The sequence below is a fragment of the Molossus molossus genome, unplaced genomic scaffold, assembly GCF_014108415.1.
Source record: "Molossus molossus isolate mMolMol1 unplaced genomic scaffold, mMolMol1.p scaffold_m16_p_11, whole genome shotgun sequence".
NCBI classification, from domain to species: Eukaryota; Metazoa; Chordata; class Mammalia; order Chiroptera; family Molossidae; genus Molossus; species Molossus molossus.
Window position 1 is genome coordinate 19331173 of NW_023425346.1, and position 23794 is coordinate 19354966.

General features: G+C 36.5%; 1 protein-coding gene across 2 annotated transcripts in view; it reads right to left on the bottom strand.

Annotated features, from left to right (window-relative positions):
• Positions 1-23794, bottom strand: part of ZRANB3 (zinc finger RANBP2-type containing 3) — a 272667-nt gene that overhangs the window by 221840 nt on the left and 27033 nt on the right. For both annotated transcript variants that reach the window (XM_036254751.1, XM_036254750.1), the window contains exon 2: positions 15940-16107. In XM_036254751.1, coding sequence (XP_036110644.1) covers positions 15940-16100 — 161 coding nt within the window. In that variant the 5' untranslated portion in view covers positions 16101-16107. The remainder of the gene's footprint in view (positions 1-15939; positions 16108-23794) is intronic.

The window sequence follows — 23794 nt, forward strand, 5'->3', positions numbered from 1 at the left end:
TGGATCTGGTTTGCTAATATTTTATTGAGGATTTTAGTATACATGTTCATTAGGAATAATGGCCTACATGTTGCTTTCTTTCTAGTTTCCCCTCCTCTACAATTTTCTTTTGGAATAGTTTGAGAAGGATAGGTGTTAGTTCTTCTTTGAATATTTGGTTAAATTTGCCTGTGAAGCGATCTGATCCAAGACTTTTGTTTTTTAGAAGTTTTTTAAAATGACTGCTTCAATTTCATTCATTGTACTGTTCTGTTCAGATTTTCTGTTTCTTCTTGACTCAATTTTGAAAGATTATATGTTTCTAGGAATTTATCCATTTCTTCCAGATTGTCCAATTTGTTGGCATATAATTGATTGTAATATTTCCTTATAACCCCTTGTATTTTTTTTTTTTTTTTTTTATCCTCACCTGAGGACATTTTTCCATTTTTTGTTCAGGTAGAGTGGGAGGGAGAGAGAGGAACAGAGAGAGAGAGAGAAACATCGATGTGAAAGGAACACATCGAGTGGCTGCCACCCGCACAACTGACCAGGGCCGGGGACAAACTGCAACCGAGGTACGCGCCCTTAGCAGGAACCGAACCCGGGTCTCTCAGGACCGCAGGCCGACGCTCTAACCGCTGAACCAAACCGGCCAGGGCAACCCCTTGTATTTTTATGTCTTTTTTCTTCAGCAGATTAGGAATGTTTTCAGTCATTACTTCTTCAAATAGGTACTTGATGCCTTGCTCTCTTCACCTTCTGGTACCCCTATGATGTGGATGTTGTTAAGCTTCATGTTGTCCCACAGGTCTCTTAAACTATGCTCATTTTTAAAAATTCTTTTATCATTTTGTCGCTCTGATTGTGTGTTTTCTGCTACCATGTTGTCCAAATTGCTATTTCAATTCTCTGCTTCATCCAACCTACTCTTTATTCCTTCTAGTATATTCTTCATTTTAAATATTGTATTCTTCATTTCTGACTGGTTCGTTTTTATGGTTTCTATGTTCCTTTTTATGTTTTTTTTGTTGTTGTTAATCTTTACTGGAGGATATTTTTTCCACTGATTTTTAGAGAGAGTGGGATACAGGGAGAGAGGGTAAAAGAGAGAGAGAATCATTGATGTGAGAGACACACATGGATCCCACATGTTCCCTGACGGGGGCCTGGGATCAACCTGCAACTGACATATGTGCCCTTGACCAGGAATCAAACCTGCGACCCTTGAGTCAGTGGACCAACTCTCTAACCACTGAGTCTAACCAGCCAGGGCTCTATGTTCCTTTTTATGTTTGCTATCTCTTTGTTTAACTCCTCACTAAGTCTCTTGAGTATCCTTACAATCTTTTTTTTTTTTTTAATCCTCACCTGAGGACATTTTTGCATTCATCCTCAGATAGAGAGGGAGGGAGAGAGGAAGGAAGAGAGAGAAACATCGATGTGAGAAAGACACATCGAGTGGTTGCCACCCACAGGACCCCAACCATGGCCGAGGACAAAATGCAACCAAGATACTTGCCCTTAGCGAGAACCGAACCCAGGACTCTCTGGTCCACGGGCCAACGCTCTAACCGCTGAGCCAAACCAGCCAGGGCCAAAACATATTAATCTTATAACTAAAAATTTGTACCCTCTGACCAACATCTCCCCATTTCCCCCAATCAGTAGCCACCACTAATGAATAGATATTAATTTATCATCAGTGGACACTGAGGTGGTCTATTTATTCATTCATCAGTGGACACATAGGTGGTTTCCATGTCTTGGTTACTGTGAATAATGATGAAATGAACAAGGAGATGCAGACATCTCTTCAAGATGGTGATAACATTTCCTTCAGATATATACCCAGAACTGGGATTGCTGGATCATATAGTAGCTCATTTTATCCTTTTCTGAGGAAACTCCACACAGTTTTCCATAATGTCTGTGCCAATATATTGACTCCCACCAACAGTGGGTACCCTTTTCTCCACATCTTCCCAGCATTTGTTATCTCTTGTCTTTTTGATAATAGCCTTTCTAACAGGTATGAGGTGATATCTCATTGTGATTTTTATTTCTGATGATTAGTGATACTAAACCTTTTCATGCATCTGTCGGCTTTGTATGTCTTCTTTGTACAAATATCTATCCAGGTCCTTTGCTCATTTTTTAATTGACTTATTTTATTGCTATTGAGTTGTATGAATTTCTTATATATTTTAAATATTAACCACTTGATGTATAATGATTTATAATCATTTGTCCCATTTGGTAGGTTACCTTTTCATTCTGCTGCTTGTTTCCTTTGCTGCAGAGAAGCTTTTTACTTTTGATATAGTCCCACTTATTTATTTTTGCTTGTGCAAAATGTACACCTATTGATTATGCATCAATAACACTTTTAACACAGCTCCGTCTCTCTCTAGACTCTGATAGGGTCCTCACTATTTGGGGCGGAGGCAAAACAATGATATTATCCTAAAACACAAATTAATACAATTTAAAATGACAAGATTTGGTTTTTCATTAATTAGAAGACTTGGGCTGTATAAATTAATAAGTACATTTTTGTAACTTATTTCTTCTAGCTTTTTATACACGTACTTCAAGGTCCATTCATACTTTTACCTAGTTATCTTTATATTATTAAATTGAGATAAGTAAGCATGGTTTTTTGTTTTTTTTTTTTTATCCTCACCCGAGGATATTTTTTCCATTTTTGGTACAGATAGAATGGGAGGGAGAGAGAGGAAGGGAGAGAGAGTGAGAAACATCGACGTGAAGGGACACATCGAGTGGCTGCCACCCGCACGACCAACCAGGGCCGGGGACAAACTGCAACCAAGGTACATGCCCTTAGCGGGAACCGAACCCGGGTCTCTCCAGACCGCAGGCCGACGCTCTAACCGCTGAGCCAAACCGGCCAGGGCAAGCATGGTTTTTTATACCCTAATATTTAAATGATTTAACAGAAAAATCTTGTAGCAAAACTACCAGGTGTTTTAGTATTTCTGTTAACTGATGCAGTAATGCTATCTACATTCAGCCAAACAAGTAAGGATTATAATACTATAAAAGCAGTATATCAAAATAATTAATATAACAGAAATTCTTCAATTTTAGGAGACAAAAGAAAACAATGAAAGATTTTAGGTTTCGTTAAATAATACCTTTAACGAATACAAATTACTACAAAATAATCTCATACTTTTTGTAAAAGACTTAAATACCACAAAGCCTTCTCTTCCTTCAGGCAGATAATTAAAACAAATTGTTTCACCAGGATTTCCAGAAGAAATGAAATATTACAGGACACCCAAAGAGCATTAACTAAGGATGAATATAACAAGGACAATGTGCAATGCTAAGCCTAATAATTTGTTCAGTGACAGGCATCTTATAGCTCATCAGATATGAATAAGTAAATGACATATAGCAAAACTTCTTTTTCAACTATACACTAAAATTTCATATATTAATAAGTTTGCCTATTATGTTTAACCACGTATATTCAGCCATAAAAACATATATAAATAATAATTTAATAAATACCTAAGTAATGTAGCTAACACTGAAATAGGTAGAGCACAGATTCAAAAATTTAACTGGTTTTTAATCTTTGAAAACTAGACAAAACAAGAGGATGGCTAACAAAAAATGTTAAATATTAAAAACAGCAACAACAATAACAACAACTGAGGGAGTATAACCAGAAAGAACACTTTGGCTAAACATCTCAAGAAAACAAAACAAAACAAAACAGCAGGACACAGTTCCAAAGTGAGGGGGATAATTGCATTGCAAAGTCAAAAATCCCTTCTTTTTATCAGGAAGAGTATAGGTAGAAAAGAGTATGGCAGGGTCCAGTCTGGCTACAAGGAGAAGAAAAGGAAGCAAGACTCAATGACAAACCTCAATGGCTGGAAAGCAGAGGGAGGCCTGGGCAGGAATGAGAGACTTGGCACCATTAGCTATCCGACTATATTTATTTCAAAATAAATATATTACACACAAAAATAGTGTCATGAAGAGAATAGGTATTAGTCTTGAACATTACTCTAGTCCTCCATGAGACAATCTTCTGCAAGTAGGCTCAGGAAAAAACATTTCCCATTGAATGATAAGCTGTGATTATTTTTTTTAAATATATATTTATTATAATTTTTTAATCCTCAAGGATATTTTTCCATTTATTTTCAGACAGAGTGGGAGGGAGAGAGAGAAAGAAATATCGACATGAGACACATCAATTGGTTGCCTCCTGCACAACCCCGACCAGGGGCGGGGACCCAACCACAAATGAGGTACGTGCCCTTGACCACAATCGAACCTGCGACTCTTTGGTCCTCAGGCCAATGCTCTACTCAGGGCAAGTAGTGATTTTTTTTAAAAAATCAATGCTAAAAATACAGGAAGCTATGGTAAGAAAAATGAAGAAATTAAATATGAACTGACAAGTCAAAGAAGCAAAAGAAAAATAAACAGCACTGAAATGAAGACCAAATGGAAGCAGAAGAGAGAACAGGCACTGCTAAAAACACAGAAAAGTATACACAGGACAGGATTGAAAGGAAATTTTCAAAGGGAATGAAGAAAGGCCAAAATAGTTTCAGAGAAGAAAAAAATTAAGAAAGAAAAAGACAGAAAGTACAAATAATATAGATGACAGGCCAAGATGAATCAACAAACATGAGCATACTTGATGTCTTCAAAGAAGAAAACTAGAATAAACTGAAAAATTGTTCTCAAGGTAATTCAAGAAAAGTTTCCAGAACTAAAGAAAACTGTAAACTGCAGATTAAAATAATATAGCACACCAGGAAAGAGACATATAAGAATCAACACCAAGACACATTCTATTACTGGAATGCCCAAATGGATAATGTGACAAAAACAAGAAAGAAAAAATAACCTCTAAGGAGAGAAAAACGAGGCAGCCCTCAGACTTGTGTACAGCAAACAGTGGAGTTGAGCAATGCCTACAATACCAGCTAGAAAAGAAAGTGGAACTAAGAAATTTCTTACCCAGCCAATTTGTCATTTAGTATAAACTCAGTCAAAAGACATATTTAAAATGCAAGAAACTGGCAAACTGATTTTCCATTAGCCTGTCTAAAAAACTTTGAGAAGAAAACTTCAACCAAAGAACACTGCAGAAACCAAATGAACTGGAGGGAAGTGGTGAAATGATTTAGCCGTTTAAATAATCTGTGTACAGCCCTGGCCGGTTTGGCTCAGCAGTTGGAGCGTCGACCTGTGGTCCAGAGAGACCCGGGTTCGGTTCCCACTGAGGGCGCGTGCCTCGGTTGCAGTTTGTCCCCGGCCCTGGTAGGTCGTGCGGATGGCAGCCACTCGATGTGTTCCTTTCACATCGATGTTTCTCTCTCTCTCTCTGTTCCTCTCTCTCCCTCTCACTCTACCTGAACAAAAGAATGGGAAAGTGTCCTCGGGTGAGGATAAAAAAAAAATAATAATCTGTGTACATAGAAGTTACAGACAGTGACACAGAAATTACATACCTAACAAGAATAAAAAGGAAAAAAAAAAGGTCACTTAGAGTTGGTATAAAAAATAATATAAGTATTTTATAGGAATAAATTTTAAGTATTTTTTAAAGATACAGAGACGAACATCAAGAAAAATAATTTAACTAATTAATATGTGCTGAGAGAGAAAGAAAGAAAGAAAGAAAGAAAGAAAGAAAGAAAGAAAGAAAGAAAGAGAGAAAAAAGCAATATATCAAATGTCACTGCATATAATTGGGAATAAGAAAACACTGCCTAATAAAATAGAAAAACAAGTACATTATATAAAGCTGTAAGTTATAAAGATTATCAGTGGATTCAAACTCCAAACCTTTCAAATGACTAAAAGTGCATATTAAACATGAAGAACACTTGAACTGCATAGTCATACACAGGGTGGGACAAAGTAAGTTTACAGTGGTGAGTACACAAAACAGAGTTCATTCTTACATTATTATTTACTAATTATTATATTATCTTCCATGCAAACAACTATAAACCCACTTTTGCTCCACCCTGTATTTAGTGGATCATCTAGTGATTATATAGTGACACGGTTTTAGGAACAGAAATCATGACAAATACTATGATGACAGAATTAAAACTAAATACAGCTCTAATGTCAATTAATGAAAATGAGATTGATACTACATAATAGAAAAGACAAACTGAATCACAAAGTGAAATCTAATTTTGGAACTTAACAACTCATCTAAAGGAAGTGTCTCAAAAATATTGAAAAAAGGAAAATAGTTAAAGACATCTTAGGAAAATATGGTCAGAAAGAAACAGTTGTTGGGATAGTAATTACACAAGACTAAATTCAGGGTACAGAAGGAAAGAATTAAGTAATGTTCTAAGGGTATTTTATAATGATAACGAGTATAATCCCAAATGAATGAAAATTAGACAGTAAGACTTCTGTTCTCAGTGCCATAGTAGTTTAGATATTCTAAAAACCCTTCCTTTTGCAAATACTTAGAAATGCTAAATGAGATAAAATATTATCTTTTAAAATGCAGAGAGGTCTGAAGAAAACTAAAAAAAATTTACAGAGGGCAGAAAGTCAAATCTACAGGACACAATGAAGGTGTCTGCAGACACCATCAACAGGGAAACTTAAGACTTAGCTTAACAGAAAAATAGGAATAGGTCTTAGATCTACACAAAGTACACAGTAGAAATGAGACTTCTAAAGAAAACTTGAGCCCAAGAATGTTACAAAAAAAGTGAAAATGGAAAAGGGGTGACAATAGAAAAAGAGATACATAGCAAAAGGACACCACCGGGAAATAGATTTACACATATATATTCAATTGGTTTCTCACAAGGATGACAAGGTAATTTATGAAAAGGATAGATTTCTCGACATATGGCATTGGAATAAATGAATATCAGTATTAAAGAAAACTGAACCTAGAACTCTTATCTCACTCCATACATAAAAATTAATTTAAATGATTCTTACATCAAAAACTAATAGCTAAAACTATAAAGTTTCCAATACAATACATAGAAGACCATATTGGGGTAGGAAAACGCTTCTGTTAACATAAAAGAACTAACCATATAAGAAAAACTTGACAAATTAGATTCTATGAAAATTAAAAATGTCTGTTCATCAAAGGACACCATAAGGAGAATCAAAAGGTAAGCTTTAGCCCTGGCTAGTTTGGTTCAGCTGTTGAATGTCAGTCCTCTGACTGAAGGGTCATGGGTTCGATTCTCGGTCAGGGGCACATACCTAGGTTGCAGGTTCGATCCCAAGCCCCAGTTAGGGTCGTGTGAGAGGCAACCAATTAATGTGTCTCTCTCACATCAATGTTTCTCTTTCTCTCTCTCCTTCCCACCCTTCCACTCTACCCAAAAATCAATGAAAAATATTCTCAAATGAAGATAAACAAAACAAAAAAATTTGATGTAAATTATATAGAATAAATTGGCCTATATTCTTAAAAAAAAAAAAAAAAAAAGGCAATGTCATGAAAGGCTAAGGATCTGTCCTACATTAAAAGAAAGAGATATCACTCAATGTAATAAATCAGTGGTCCTGGACTGGATCTTATGCTAAAAAAAAAAAGCTAAAAATGATATAATTGGTACAACTGACAATATATATGTAGATTAAAGTATTGTATAGAAGTTAAATTTCCCACACTTGATAATTGTTGCTACACTTTCAAAAATAACTTTTTCTAGCCCAGCTAGTGTGGGTCAGTGAATTGAGCATCACCCCACGGACTGAGAGATTCTGGGGGGGTGGGGGAGTATCAATTCCCATGCAGGGCACATGCAGGGATTGCAGGCTCGATCCCCAGTAAGGGTTGTGTAGGAGGCAGCCAATCAATGTTCCTCTCTCATATCGATGTTTTTCTCTCTCTCTCCCTTCTTCTCTTGCTAAAAAAAAAATCAATTAAAACATATTTTAAAAAGTAATAATAACTTTTTCTAGCCCTGGCCAGGTGCCTCAGTTGGTTGGAGTGTTATCCCATACACCAAATGGTTGTGGGTTTGATTCTCAGTCAGGGTACATACTTAGGTTTTGGGTTCAACCCCTGGTCAGAAAGCACATAGGAGGCAACCAAATGATGTTTCTCTCTCTCTCTAAAAAAAAAAAAAAAAATCAATAAAAGACATATCCTCGGGTGAGGATTAAAAAAATAATAATTTTTTCTAAAAGTTGAAGCTATTTGCAAATAAAAAAATAAAGACAGAATCAAGTAACTATAAAAAGATACGTTCTGGTGATAGACATCAGATCAGTGGTTGCCAAATTCATGGGGATGAAGTTGATTAGAAAGAGGCCTATTCTGGGTAAAGTATATTATATCTTGACTGAGGTGTTTGAAAACACAGGTGTATACATATATCAGAATCCATTGAACTGGAAACCTAAACCTTGTGCATTTTATTAAATTTAATTATACCTAATTTTTTTAAAAGGCAATAAGGAAACATAAAGTTTAACATGAGGTGAAAATAATCACAATTCATAATCATAAGCATACCTGAAAATAAATTTGAGGTTTTGAATTTAAACTGCCTATATGACCTGGGAAACCCTAAACTAGGAACTTAATTTTGCAAATCCTCCCTAAAAGAATTTATCCATTCTCTAGGTCTCTTCAAGATTCCCAGAGATTAAGGTTACCTAATAATTAAAACAAAAATTTTAAAAATTAGAAAATACATTGGGAAATGAACCATCACCATCAACAAAAAGCAAAGTTCGCTTGCAAAGGACTTCAGATATGTAAAATAAGTATGTTATAAATATTTACAGAAATAAGAGATAGAATGAAAACACGGTGAGAAACAAGATACTATCAACATAACCAGGCAGACAAGAACTGGATATTCTAGGACTTAAAAATACACTATCTGACATCAAGAACAGAAAATAAAATGTTCCTATTCTCCAATTACAAGAAAGGAAAGGACTGACTGTTCTTTGACATTAGTCAGCTAATCCCTAAACTATACCAACTCTTTCCTTTGTTTAAAGATCCTGTGTCTAACTAGCACAGTTCTTCCCTGCTTAGCAAGTAATAAATTCCACTTCTTTGTTTCAGATATATTGAATGGTTTTGGTTTCAGAAATTATGAGTGATGGTCTCTTCCTTACAAGAATTCAATAGATTTATTTAACAACAAATGACAGGATTGGTAAATAAGAATATGAGTGAAAAAGATGAAGGAATTAAGAAGTACAATCGGTTGTTAAACTGCTGAACCTCAAAGGGAAGTGGGGAGGGAGGGGCGGGATGAGATAAATCCAAGAACTTCTATGCAAATATGCATAACCAATGGACACAAACAATAGCGTGGAACAAGCAGGAGTGGGGAAGGATTGGGGAGGAGGGGGTCAACAGGGAAAAAAGAGGGGACATGTATAATACTTTCAACAATAAAGATAAGTTTAAAGAAAAGAATATGAGTAAACAAAAAATATTCAACTGAACCACATAAATTTTAAAAATCAAGAAAATAGAAAAAAGACAGATACAAGAACACCAAGACAAGGTCTAATATTGTTATAACTGGAGATTAAGGAGCAGAAAAAATGGGGTAAAATAGTATTTGAAGAGACAGATATTAAAAATTTTCCAGAATTAATTAATGACATCTACCCACAGATTAAGCTGTAAATGCAAAGAAAACCATACCTAGGCAAATCATAATAAAAATTCTGGATAGTCAAACAAAGAGGAAACCTAAAACAAATAAACAGAAAACAGCTGGGGGAGTGGGGAGATGACAAATTGTAATAGCATCAGAAATATTAAATACCTAGGTATAGATTTAATGATATATGTGAAAAAACTACACAGTGAAAACTATAAAACCTTATTAAGATTAAATAAAAGGAGGAATAATTGAGACGAAAGTAAATGGAGAAAAATGAAATAAATCGAAGAATAATTCACATTCCTGCATTAAAATACTCTATCTTGTAAATATATCAATTCTCCGCAAACTGATTTACAGAAGCAAAACAATCGCATGCACAATCCTAGCAGCTTTTTTGTGTGAAAAATGATGTTTTCTATAATTTACAGGTATTGCAAAGAGCCAACAATAGCCAAGATGATTTTTAAAAAAGAACATAGCTATATGCTAACTCATACCAAAATATCTTTATAAAGTTATAGTAATTAAGAAGTATGGCATAAACCCAAAGATTGCAATCAGACAAATAGAATGAATAATCTATCTACACCTGCACTGCCCCATATGGTAGCCACTAGACACATGTGGCTATTTACATTTATATTAATTAAAATTAGCTAAAATTAGAAATTCAGTCCTTAGTTGTACTGGCCATATTTCAAGAACTCAGTAGCCACATGTAGCTAATAACTACTAAATTGAACAGGACACAAAAATTTCCATTATGGCCCTGGCCAGTTTGGCTCAGCGGTTGAGCGTCAGCCTGCGGACCAGAGAGTCCCGGGTACGGTTCCCGCTAGGGGCACGTACCACAAAAAAATAAATAAATAAAATAAAAATAAAATGTATCTGCCCTGGCCCTGGCCGATTTGGCTCAGCGGTCAGAGCATCGGCCTGCAGTCCGGAGAGACCCAGGTTCGGTTCCCGCTAGGGGCACGTACTTCGGTTGCAGTTTGTCCCCGGCCCTGGTTGGTCATGCGGTGGCAGCCACTCGATGTGTCCCTTTCACATCGATGTTTATCTCTCTCTCTCCCTCCCACTCTATCTGAACAAAAAATGGAAAAATGTCCTCTGGTGAAGATTAAAAAAAAAAATTTCCATCATGGCAGAAAGTTCCATTAGAGAGCACTTATCTAGAGAGATACACCTAGAAAACTTGATTTATGACAAAGGGGACCCTCTATTGCAGCAAAGAAAAGTTGGTCTTTTCTATAAATTCTGATAAATAAATATAATCAATCAAGTCTGACCCTTACCTCATACCATATAAAAAAGTCAAATCCAAATGAACTGACTGGAGAGCTAAATGTAAAAAATAAAACAATAAAGATGTTAGAAGAAAACATAGGAAATTATCTTCACAACCTTGTAGTAAACAAAAATTTCTACAATAGGATGCAAAAAATGCCAGGCATAAAAGACAATACTAATAGAGTATTTATGATGACATTAAAATTGAATGCTTCTGCTTATCAAAAACAGCATTAAAAGAGAGTAAAGGGAAGCCACAGCCTGAGAAAATTTATTTACAACCTGAAAAAGGTCTCATCTAAAATATAAATTGACAAAACACTCCTAGAAAACAGTGAGAAAAAGGCAGGCAGAAAACTGAGTAGAAACTTAACAAAAGGGGATGTCCAATTGGCTAATAAGCACATGAAAAGGTGATAAACTTCATTTGTCATCAGGAAAATGTAAATTAAAACCTCAATAAATATCACTATATACTTAACAGAATATCGAAAATGAATTTAAATGTAGACAATATAAAGTGTTGGTGAGGATGTGGTATAACTGAACTCTTACACACTGTTGATACAAGTACAAGTACAATCACAGTCCCTCAGAATGTAACCTAATTTGGAAATAGGGTTATTGTAGATATAATTACTTAAAATTAGGGTGGGCCCTAACCCAATATAACTGGTGTCCTTTTTTTTTTTTTTTTTTTTTATCCTCACCCGAGGACATTTTTCCATTTTTTGTTCAGGTAGAGTGGGAGGGAGAGAGAGGAACAGAGAGAGAGAGAAAAACATCGACGTGAAAGGGACACATCGAGTGGCTGCCACCCGCACAACCGACCAGGGCCGGGGACAAACTGCAACCGAGGTAGGCGCCCTTAGCGGGAACCAAACCCGGGTCTCTCCGGACCGCAGGCCGACGCTCTAACCGCTGAGCCAAACCGGCCAGGGCTGGTGTCCTTTTTAAAAAAGAAAAATTTTGACACAAATAGAGGGAAAATGATGCAAAAAGTCACTGGAAAATGACAGCCATCTACAAGCCAAGGAGAAAAGACTTAGAACAGATACTTCCTTCTCGGCCTTGAGAAGAAATCAGTCCTGCCAAACCTTGATTTTGGACTTCTAGCCTCCAGAACTGTGAGACAATAAATTTCTGTTTAAACCACCGGGTTATGGTATTTTGTTAAGAGAAACCTAGCAAACTAATATAGGCAATAGCCACCTTAGTGGAATACATGCATATTTTATGACTGAACAATTTCTCTTCGTGGTATATGCACAAAAGAAATGTATCTATATTTACCAAAAGATTTGTATAAGAATGTTCACAGCATTGTTTTTCTAAGAGCCGCAAACTAGAAACAACCCAAATGCTCATCAACAGTAGCATCAATAACTAAGACATGGTATATTTACACAATAGAATTTTATATAGCAATGAGAATAAACCAAGTACAACCACATGCCACAATATGAAAGGATCTCACAATGATGTTGAGTGAAAGAAGTCAAACACAAAAAAGTATATATATGGATAATTACAATGAAGTAGCTGAACATGTAAAAGTAATTTATGGTGTTAGAGGGCAGGATAGTGGTGACCTTTGGAGAGGAGGGAGGTAGTAGTGATTGGGAGGGGGCAAGAGGAAGATTTCTAAGATGTTGGTAATATAATTCTATTTCTTGATCTTGGTGATGGCTTGGTGAAAATTTTTCAAGTTGTACACTTATGATCTTCACTTTTTTCTCAGTTTTTTACAAGCTGAGTATGTGAGTTAAACAGTAGATTAAATAACTGAATCATGAACTATAAGGGAGATCATTAAAAACATCAATTATAACAGAAGGGTGTATAGTCCACATGCGAGGTGCACTTTGAGGGCCCAAGTGGGGTGATCAGGGAAGCTGTGCTACCAGACTCTACAGGACACCACTACATTAGGCTACACTGTCAAGCCCAGGAGACATAGCAGCTCTATGAAGCTGCTCATAGAAGCAACCACAGAGAGGCTGCCAAAATGAGGAGACAAGGAAACACTTCCAAATGAAAGGACAGAACAAAACTCCAGAAGAAGAACTAAACAAAACTGAGATAAACAATCTAACAGATTCGGAGTTCAAAACATTGTTTGTAAGGATGCTCAATGACCTTAGTGAGGACCTCAAGAGCAAAAAAAAGAACCAGTCAGAAATAAAGGCTGCACTAACTAAAATAAAGAGTAATTTACAGGGAATCAATAATAGAGTAGGTAAAGCCAAGAAGCAAATCATCAATTTGGAATATAAGGAAGCAAAAAGTACCCTATTAGAACAGCGAAAAGAAAAAAGAATCCAAAAAATGAGGGTAGTGTAAGGAGCCTCTGGGACAACTTTAAGTGTACCAACATTTGCATTATGGGGGTGCTTGAAGGAGAGGAGAGACAGTAAGAAATTGAAAACCTATTTTTAAAAATGAATGAAAACTGCCTAACTTGGTGAAGGAAACAGACATACAAGTCCAGGAAGCACAGAGAGTCTCAAACAAGATGAACCCAATGAGGACCACACCAAGATATATCATCATCAAAATACCAAAAGTTAAAGACAAAGAGAGAATCTTAAAAGCAGCAAGAGAAAAGCAGTTAGTTATCTACAAGGGAGCTCCCATAAGAGTACTGCTGGCTGATTTCTTAAAAGAAACTTTGCTAGCCAGAAGGGAGTGGCAAGAAATATTCAAGGTGATGAAAAGCAATGACCTACAACCAAGATTACTCTACCCTGCAAAGCAATTGATGGACATATACCTTCCCAGAAAAGAAAAAACTAAAGGAGTTCATCACCACCAAACCAGTATTACATGAAATGTTGAAGGGTCTTCTTGAAGAAGAAGAACAAAAATATGAATAAAATGGCAATAAGTACATTTCTATCAACAATTGAATCTACAGCCCTGGCCGGTTTGGTTCAGCGGTTAGAGCGTCGGCCTGCGGTCCTGAGAGACCCGGGTTTGGTTCCCGCTAAGGGCACGTACCTCGGTTGCAGTTTGTCCCCGGCCCTGGTCGGTTGTGTGGGTGGCAACCACTCGATGTGTCCCTTTCACATCGATGTTTCTCTCTCTCTCTCTGTTCCTCTCTCTCCCTCCCACTCTACCTGAACAAAAAATGGAAAAATGTCCTCGGGTGAGGATAAAAAAAAAAAAAAAAACAAAAAAAAAAAAAACAAAAAAAAACAATTGAATCTACAAACAAAATAAACAAGCAGAACATAGATACAGAGAATTTTTTGTTGGTTGCCAGATGAGAGGAGGGTGGGGGTTGGGTGAAAAGGTGAAAGGATTAAGAAGTACAAATTGGTTGTTAGACTGATAAACCTCATCTCAAAGGGAAGTAGGAAAGGGGCAGAAAGAGATAAACCAAAGAAGTTATATGCATATATGCATAACCAATAGACATAGACAACAGTGTGGGGAAGGCAGGAGGGGGATGGGAGTGGGAAGGGAGGAATCTGTGGGGCAAAAAAGGGATGACATCTGTAATACTTTCAACAGTAAAGATAAGTGGAGAAAAAACCCACAGCTTTTAAATTTAAAAAATGAAAATAGACATAATGTAGCACAGACACAGAAAATATAGGAACTACTAATAAAAGTATAGAATACAGTGAAAAAAGTAAATTATAAGTCTAATTAAAATTGTAGAAGATAATTAAGAGAATGGGTAAGAATCAATAGCTGAAGACGTAATAGCTGAGAATTTTCCAGAATTAACATGATATAAATCCCAGATTAAAAATGCACAATAGCCCTGGCCGGTTTGGCTCAGCGGTTAGAGCGTCGGCCTGCGGTCCTGAGAGACCCGGGTTCGGTTCCCTCTAAGGGCACGTACCTCAGTTGCAGTTTGTCCCCGGCCCTGGTTGGGTTGTGTGGGTGGCAACCACTCGACATGTCCCTTTCACGTCAATGTTTCTCTCTCTCTCTCCCTCCACACTCTATCTGAACAAAAAATAGAAAAAAATAAAAAAATAATAAATAAAAAATTTAAAAAATGCACAATAATCCCAAACAGGATTTTAAAAAAACATACTGAATACATTATAGTGAAACTGTCGAACTCCAAAGACAAAGAGAAAATCTTAAAATTAGACACAGATAAAAGACAGATTGATCTACAAAGGAATATAAATTAGACTGATTGCTCTGTGGGGGAGTTTTGTTTTGTTTTGGAAAATTTTCAAACTCACAGAAAAACCAATAAGAATAATACAATACCACTCACCAGATTCACTCTGTTAATATTTCGGCTGACCCACCCAATGTTTTCCAAAACATAACACATGATATTCCCTTTTGGGAAAACGAAGAAAGTAGGCTGCAGATAGCAGGAGTCTTCACCCCAAAATTCTTTATCCCAGGAATAACAACATTCTTCTATTCAACTATAACACCATTACCTCATCTAAGATAATCAACATTAATTCAATAACATAACTCTAATATAGAGTTCAGATGAAATTTTCCCAGTTACCCCAAAAATGTTCTTTGAAATTTATCTTTGTACTGAAAAAAAATGTTACACACTCTGAACTGGTTTCCCTGCTTCCTTATGATTATCAGGTCAAGCAGTTCCAGGAAGAACACCACTGAGGAAGGTTGTACACCTCTGGTGCACCACATTATGCCTGTAGGGGTCCCACTAATGGTGATACTAACATTACTCATTTTGTAATTTTTCCCTTTGAAATTCATAAGTCACCTAAAGGGTACTATTTTGAGACTCAGGAGTGCACTTTTAATGGCAAATGTGGAAACTAGAAGACATGAGATTATAACTTTCAAAGTGCTAAGAAAAAAACAAGAATCAAAATAAAGCTGTATGCCCACCATATACAAATGAAGGCAAAATAAGATATATCTCTAAATTATTATTTCATGATTCAGTAAAAAAAAAAAACTAACAGAAGACTATAAACATACACACACAGCTTTGAACAGAGCTTTGTTTTTTATACACTTGCCAGGAATGTAATATTTTTAGCATCTCTTGAAAAAAGTAACTTACCTGCCATCTCTTTTAAGGGCAAAACTGATGCCCTCTTTCTGAAAAGGAAGCAGCTTTGCTCTTAGTTTGTCAGGCAAAAAATCCAGCTCTTTATAAGATTGACTTGTCAAGCAAGAAATCTGAGATGTAAGAGGCTTTTTTATGTTATGAACTCTGGGCATGATGATCCTAAAATCAAAGAAATCGCAAAGGGAAGGGGATGGAGAAACAGATATTACTAACTGCATTAGAGACTTAAACATAAATAAAAATATTAACATACTTATCAGTAGCCTTGATAAACTATCTACATAGATATGAATTAATCCTGTTCCCAGAATTAGCTATTAAGAAAATTCAAAGCACTCAAACCAAAAGCAATTACTTAATTCACTATCTAAAAACTCAGCAACCTCTTTTCATTATTATATTTCTAACAGCCATAATACAACCATAACCCTATTTTAAGCAATAAATACATTACTGAAAAGTTATACATCAATTACGTTTTTCTAGTAGGTTTTATTTTATTTTATTTATTTATTTACTTTCATTTTTTGTTCAGATAGAGCGGGAGGGAGAGAGAGAAAGAGAGAGAGAGAGAAAGAGAAATATCGAGTGGCTGCCACCCACACGACCCAAGCAGGGCCAGGGACAAACTGCAACCGAAGTACATGCCCTTAGTGGGAACTGAACGGGTATCTATGGACCGCAGATGCTCTAACCACTTAGCAAAACCAACCAGGGCATATTTTATTTTATTTTATTTTTTGGTACGTGCCCCTAGCAGGAAACAAACCTGGGAGACCATAGCCCGACGCTCCAACCACTGAGCCAAACCGGCCAGGGCTAAATCAACTACATTTTAATCAAATGAATAATTTCTAAAATAAAGAAAAAATTTGCTAAGAAAGATAAATCTTTTCATAATTTACAGATGTACATTTTTTATACTATAACAATTGTTTTTTTTAAATATACTTTCTATTGACTTTTAGAGAGAGAGGAAGGGAGAAATAGACAGAGAGAGAAACATCAATTGGCCACCTCCTGCATATCCCCCACTGGGGATTTGGCCCACAACCTGGGCATGTGCCCTGACCAGGAATCGAACCAGCGACCACTTGGGTCCATGGGTCAATGCTCAACCACTGAGCCACACAGGCTGGGCTAGATTTAGACTGTTGTACCACATCATATTTTCTAATAATGGGATAATCTGCATTTAAAAAATTATAAAATACATAGACATTAACTCCAAATTTATAATAATTGAATTAAGTGAACATTATTATTAAATGAGATTGATTTTTAATTATGAAAATGAATTGCTTTAGACCTGGCTGGTTTGGCTCAGTGGTTAGCGTGTCAGCCCACGGACCAGAGAAGACCCTGAATCGATTCCTGCTAAGGGCACATACCTTGGTTGCAGTTTGTCCCTGGCCCCGGTTGGGATTGTGTGGGTGGCAATCAGTAGATGTGTCTCTCTCACATCGATGTTTCTCTCTCTCTATTCTTCCCTCTCACCGTCCCACTCTATCTGAAGAAAAATGCAAAAAAATGTCTTTCGTAAGGATAAAAAAAAATTAAAAAAAATAAAATGAATTGCTTTAAATCAGTTGAATACAGTATAAACTGTGCCTGATTAGCACCTTTCTCACCACTGGGTTTTCAGATGTAACTTTACTTTTCTACCACATAAAAAATTCATAGTTATAAATTGTTAGACCTCCGTAAGAAAATGTCCTATAAATCACTAAACTATAAACCTTCTCTAATAATAATACTTTGTATTTAGATAGTACCTCTTCATCTGTTTATATATAATCTCATTCCATCTTTAAAACAAATTTTCTTTTTTACTCAATTACTTGTAGACTTACAAACTTTAGTTCTCTTCCTCCTCAGAAAAGTAATCAACCTCTGTGTCAAATGTCTAAGAATCTTAGGAATTCAACAAGTATTTATTAATTTAAAAATAGGTACTACTTATCACAGTCTAGAGAAAAAAAGTCCACACCGTCACAGAGCTTACATTCTTCAGGGGAGAATAAAAATAAAATAAATAAGATGATTAACAACAGTATGGTACAAATATCATGAAGAAACTTAAAAGGGTAATGGCCACTTAAGATGGGCTGACCAGGAAAAGCCTCTTATCGGTGATGCTTAACCTACAGTCTGAAGGACAGGAAAGGGACAGCCAGGTTCAAAATTAAGAAGAGGATTGTTGCCAGATAGCATAAGCAAAGGCCCTGAGTTGAGAAAGGACTTGGTGTTCCCTAGGAGCAGAAAGAAAGCCAATGTGGCTGAACCAAGAGAAAGAATGGTATGAGATGAAGCGATTGAGATAAGCAAGAGTCAAATCATAGAAGGCCAAAATGAGGACTTTAAAGCTGGTTTTTCGAAAAGATAAACAAGATTGATGGACCCTTAGCTAGACTGACCAAGAAACAAAGAGAGAGAACCCAAATACACAAAATGAGAAATGAAAGAGGAGAAGTAACAACTGACACCACAGAAATACAAAAGATCGTTAACAGGGACTATGAACAATTATATGGCAACAAATTAGACAATCTAAGTGAAATAAACAAATTTCTAGAAACACACAGTCTCCCAAAACTGGACCGGGCAAAGAGATAGAAAACTTGAACAGACCGATAACAACTAAGGAAATTGAAGAGGTAATCAAGACTCTACCAGCAAACAAAAGTCCAGGCCCAGATGGCTTCATGGGGGAGTTTTACCAAACATTCAAAAAAGAACTAACACCCATTCTCCTGAAACTATTTCAAAAAATTCAAGAAGAAGAAAGACTTCCAAACTCGTTTTATGAGGCCAGCATAATTCTAATTCCAAAACCAGAAAAAGACACTACAAAGAAAGAAAACTACAGTCCAACATCCCTGATGAACATAGACGCCAAAATCCTGAACAAAATACTAGCAAGTTGGATCCAGCAATACATCAAAAAAATTATTCACCATGACCAAGGGGGATTCATCCCAGGGATACAAGGCTGGTACAATATTCGCAAATCAATAAATGTGATACACCACATAAACAAAATGAAGAATAAAAACCACATGATCACATCAATAGACGCTGAAAAAGCATTCGACAAAATCCAGCATCCATTTCTGATAAAAACGCTCAGCAATGTGGGAATAGAGTGATCATATCTCGACATAATAAAGGCCATATATGAAAGACCTATACCCAGTATCATACTCAATAGGCAGAAACTAAAAACATTTCCCTTAAGAACAGGAACAAGACAGGGACGTCCACTTTCTCCACTTTTATTTAACATAGTACTGGAAGTCTTAGCCACAGCAATCAGACAGGAAGAAAAAACAAAAGGGATCCAAATTGGAGAGGAGGAAGTGAAATGTCATTATTTGCAGATGACATGATATTATACATAGAAAACCCTAAAGACGCCATCAAAAATCTACTAGACTTAATAAATGAATTTGGAAAAGTAGCAGCATACAAAATTAATGTCAAGAAATTGATGGCATTCTTATACACCAATGATGAACTCACAGAAAGAGAAACTGAAAAAAATAATCCCACTCACCATCACTGCAAAAAAATTAAGATACCTAGGAATAAACTTAACCAAACAAGTAAAGGACCTATTTGCAGAAAACTACAGGACATTGGGAAAAAAAAAAATAGAGGAAGATATAAAAAAGTAGAAGCACATACCTTCTTCATGAATTGGAAGAATTAACATCATTAAAATGTCCATATTATCCAAAGCAATCTATAGATTCAATGCAATTCCCATCAAAATACCAACAACATATTTCACAGAACTAGAACAAATACTTCAAAAGTTCATATGGAATCAAAAAAGACCCCGAATAGTCACAGCAATCTTGAAAAAGGACAATGTAGGTGAGATCACAGTACCAGATATCAGGTTATACTACAATGCGACTGTAAACAAAACAGATTGGTACTGGCACAAGAACAGGCATATAGACCAGTGGAACAGAATAGAGAACCTGGGAATGGACCCAACGTAATATGCTCAATTAATATTTGACAAAGGTGGCAAGGGCATACAGTGGAGTAAAGACAGCCTCTTTAATAAATGGTGTTGGAAAAATTGGACAGCTACATTCAAAAAAATGAAACTAGTCCATCAACTTACACCATACACAAAAATAAACTCAAAATGGATAAAACACTTAAATATGACCTGTGAATCCATAAAAATTCTAAAAGAAAATGTAGGCAACAAAATTTCGAACATCCTACACAGCAGAATTTTCACTGATAAATCACCTAAGGCAACAGAAACAAAGGAAACAATGAACACATGAGACTACATCAAACTAAAAAAAGCTTCTGCACAGCAAAAGAAACAACCATCAAAATGGAAAGGCAACCCACTGGCTGGGAGAGCATAATTGCCAATGATAATCAGATAAGGGGTTAATATACAAAATGTATAGAGTACTTGTACAATTCAACAAAAGGAAGACAAAGAACCCAATTAAAAAATGGGCAGAGGACCTAAGTAGACACCTCTCCAAACAGGACATACAAATGGCCAAGAGACATATGAAGAAATGCTCAACATCACTAATCATCAGAGATGATTAAAACAACAATGAGGTATCACCTCACACCTCTCAGAAAGGCCGCCATCAACAAATCATCAAACAACAAGTGCTCGCAAGGGTGTGGAGAAAAGGGGACTCTAATACACTGCTGGTGGGAATGCAGACCAGTGCAGCCACTATGGAAAACAATATGGTGTTACCTCAAAAAATTAAAAATTGAACTTCCATTTGACCCAGTGATCCCACTTCTAGGAATATACCCTAAGAAGCCTGAAACACCAATCAGGAAGAATATATGTACCCCCATGTTCATAGCAGCACTATTTACAATAGCTAAGATCTGGAAATAGCCCAAGTGTCTATCAGTAGACGAATGGATAAAAAAGCTGTGCTACATATACACAATGGAGTACTATGCAGCTGTAAGAAAGAAAGATCTTTTATCCTTTGAGATGATCTGTAAAGTATTATCCTAAGTGAAACAAGCCAAGCAGAAAAAGACAAACACCACAAGATCTCACTTATTTGTGGAATATAATGAACATAACAGTCTGAGGAACAGGGTGAACCCAGAAACATGGAAGTAGGGTACAGACTGACAACCCTCAGAAGAGGAGGTGGTGGGGGGTGGGAAGAGATAAACCACAGAACTTATATGCATGTGTGCATAACCAATGGACATGGACAACAAAGCCTGGGACGGAGCTGGGGGGATCGAGAGGAGGGTGCCAATGGGGTAAAAAAGGTGAAACATCTGTAACAAAAAATAAAAAATTAATTAATTAATTGAAAAAAAAAAAAAATTGAGCTCTTGCCCTTGCCGGTTTGGCTCAGCGATTAGAGTGTCAGCCTGCTGTCTAGAGAGACCCGGGTTCGGTTTCCGCTAAGGGCATGTAAACCGGTTGCAGTTTGTCCCCGGCCCTGGTTGGGTCGTGCGGGTGGCAGCCACTCGATGTGTGCCTTTCACGTTGATGTTTCTCTTTCTCTCTCTCCCTTCCTCTCTCTCCCTCCTGCTCTATCTGAACAAAAAGTGAAAAAGTGTCCTCGGGTGAGGATTAAAAAAAAAAAAAAAAATTCAGCTCTTCAGTTGCATCAACTATGTTTCAAGTACTCAACGTCCACATATGGCTAGTGGCTATCATACTGAACAGTGCAGATATAAAACATTTCTATCGACACTGAAAGTTATATTGAACAGCACTTACTGTGAATTTTAAGCAGCAGAGTGATAAAATTTGACTTGCATTTTAAAAATTACCAGTAGAAGACAAAGTTATCAATAGGGCAGGGGATAAATGTCCCTACAAGACAGGCCAAGTCCACAAAGCCACCATTGCTTCAAGTAGGCAAACTGGATTACGAAATGATTTATGACTCAGACCTCTAGCTGATCAAAAAATGGAAAAAAGTCCTCAGGTAAGAATAAAAAAATTAGATGGATGGATAGATAGATAGATAGATAGATATGAAATGGAAATGTCAAATAGGCTTGGAAATATATACATCTGGAACTCTAGGGAGAGAACAAGGCTGCATACGTGTTATTTGGGAGTCCACATGGGATAGTAGAGGCCACTCAACAGCTGGGACCCCTGCTATGTTTAGGAACTTCCTCACATTACAAATATGAATGAGAATCAGATGTCACCTCCCAATAAAAAAGCTGTAAATATCATCTTCTTGCATTTCCAGCCTGCCTTATAGCTACTGGGGCTTGATAATCAGATGTACCCATTCTGGACTATAATCTAGAAAGTCAAAACTCAAAGGAGCAGGGATTAAGTGAAACGCATTCTGGCAAGAGAGGCAACAGCAGAAAGGCATGTCCACTTTCCAGAAGTAATAGGGGTTAAGACGCTCTTCTCCGGGTCAAGAGTATAAGGGGTACCAGGCTTATACATGAAAAACTGGCATGAAGCTAAGAAAAACATTTAAAAACAAAAAACATTTTATTGTCTATTATGTTTGCTTTTTTCACAAGGTAAAAAATTTAACAAACACTCCAAGAAAAAAAAATCTGCTAAAATGAGGTTACATTATAACCTATGTGGTTTATTTTATGAGAACTGAAACAGGCACTATATTTATAAAAATAAACAATGAAACTAAAGCCACTTTAATTAAAAATTGTTTTAAGCCCTGGCCGGTTTGGCTCAGCGGTTAGAGCATCGGCCTGCGGTCCGGAGAGACCCGGGTTCGGTTCCCGCTAAGGGCGCGTACCTCGGTTGCAGTTTGTCCCCGGCCCTGGTTGGTCGTGCGGGTGGCAACCACTCGATGTGTCCCTTCATGTCGATGTTTCTCTCACTCTCTCTCTCTTCCTCTCTCTCCCTCCCACTCTATCTGTACAAAAAAAATGGAAAAATATCCTCGGGTGAGGATAAAAAAAAAAAAAAATTGTTTTAACAGAGTCACACAAAAAAGAAAATGTAATTATTTAAATATCAAGATTATAGAAGTCTAAAGTAGTATTAAAATGTTTTAAAATTTATTTATTTATTTATTTATTTTTATTTTTTTGTTAATCCTCACCAGAGGCTATTTTTCCATTGATTTATAGAAAGCATGAAAAGAGGGAAGGAGGGAGAAACACATCAACATGAGAGAGACACATCGATTGCTCGCTTCTCAAATGACAGGTACATGCCCTTGACCAGGAATCCAACCCACAATCCTTTTGGTAAGAGGGCTAATGCTCTAACCACTGAGCAAAACCTGCCAGGGCTAGAAAAAAATTTTAATTAAACTAAAATCATAGTGTGGCTAGTTCACGGATGATTCAAATAGGTAATGAAAAATATGCAGTGGTTCAACCTAATTACTAGACCATGAATGTTTTAGTAAATACTCAAAATAAAATAATTTTAAAAAGCCCTTCCCCATTTATACTATCTTTTTAAAGTCCAAAAATTATTATTTTATAATAAAAAAAGTCTCATGTAGTTCAGCCATATAGGTTTACTTGATGCAACAAGTCAGTTGTAACCAGTATTTTATTAACAGAAGAATCAGGCTTAATCTTCTTTCTAGCTCCTCAAGAAACTAACAGTTATAATAGATGCCCATGTCTCTCTAATCATGAAGACTGTAGAGGACTTGGTTGCAACCTCATTTCCCCCTTCCCTTCCCTTCTCTTCCCTTCCCTCTTCCCTTCCTTTCCCTTTCCTAATTAAAAAAGAAGAAGAAGACTGTAGAGGACTTAATTCAGAGATTTAGCAAAAAGGTTTCATTCAGTTTACTTATACTAGTTTACTGTTATAAGGCTGGTGAACTACAAAGATGGAGCCAGCTTACAG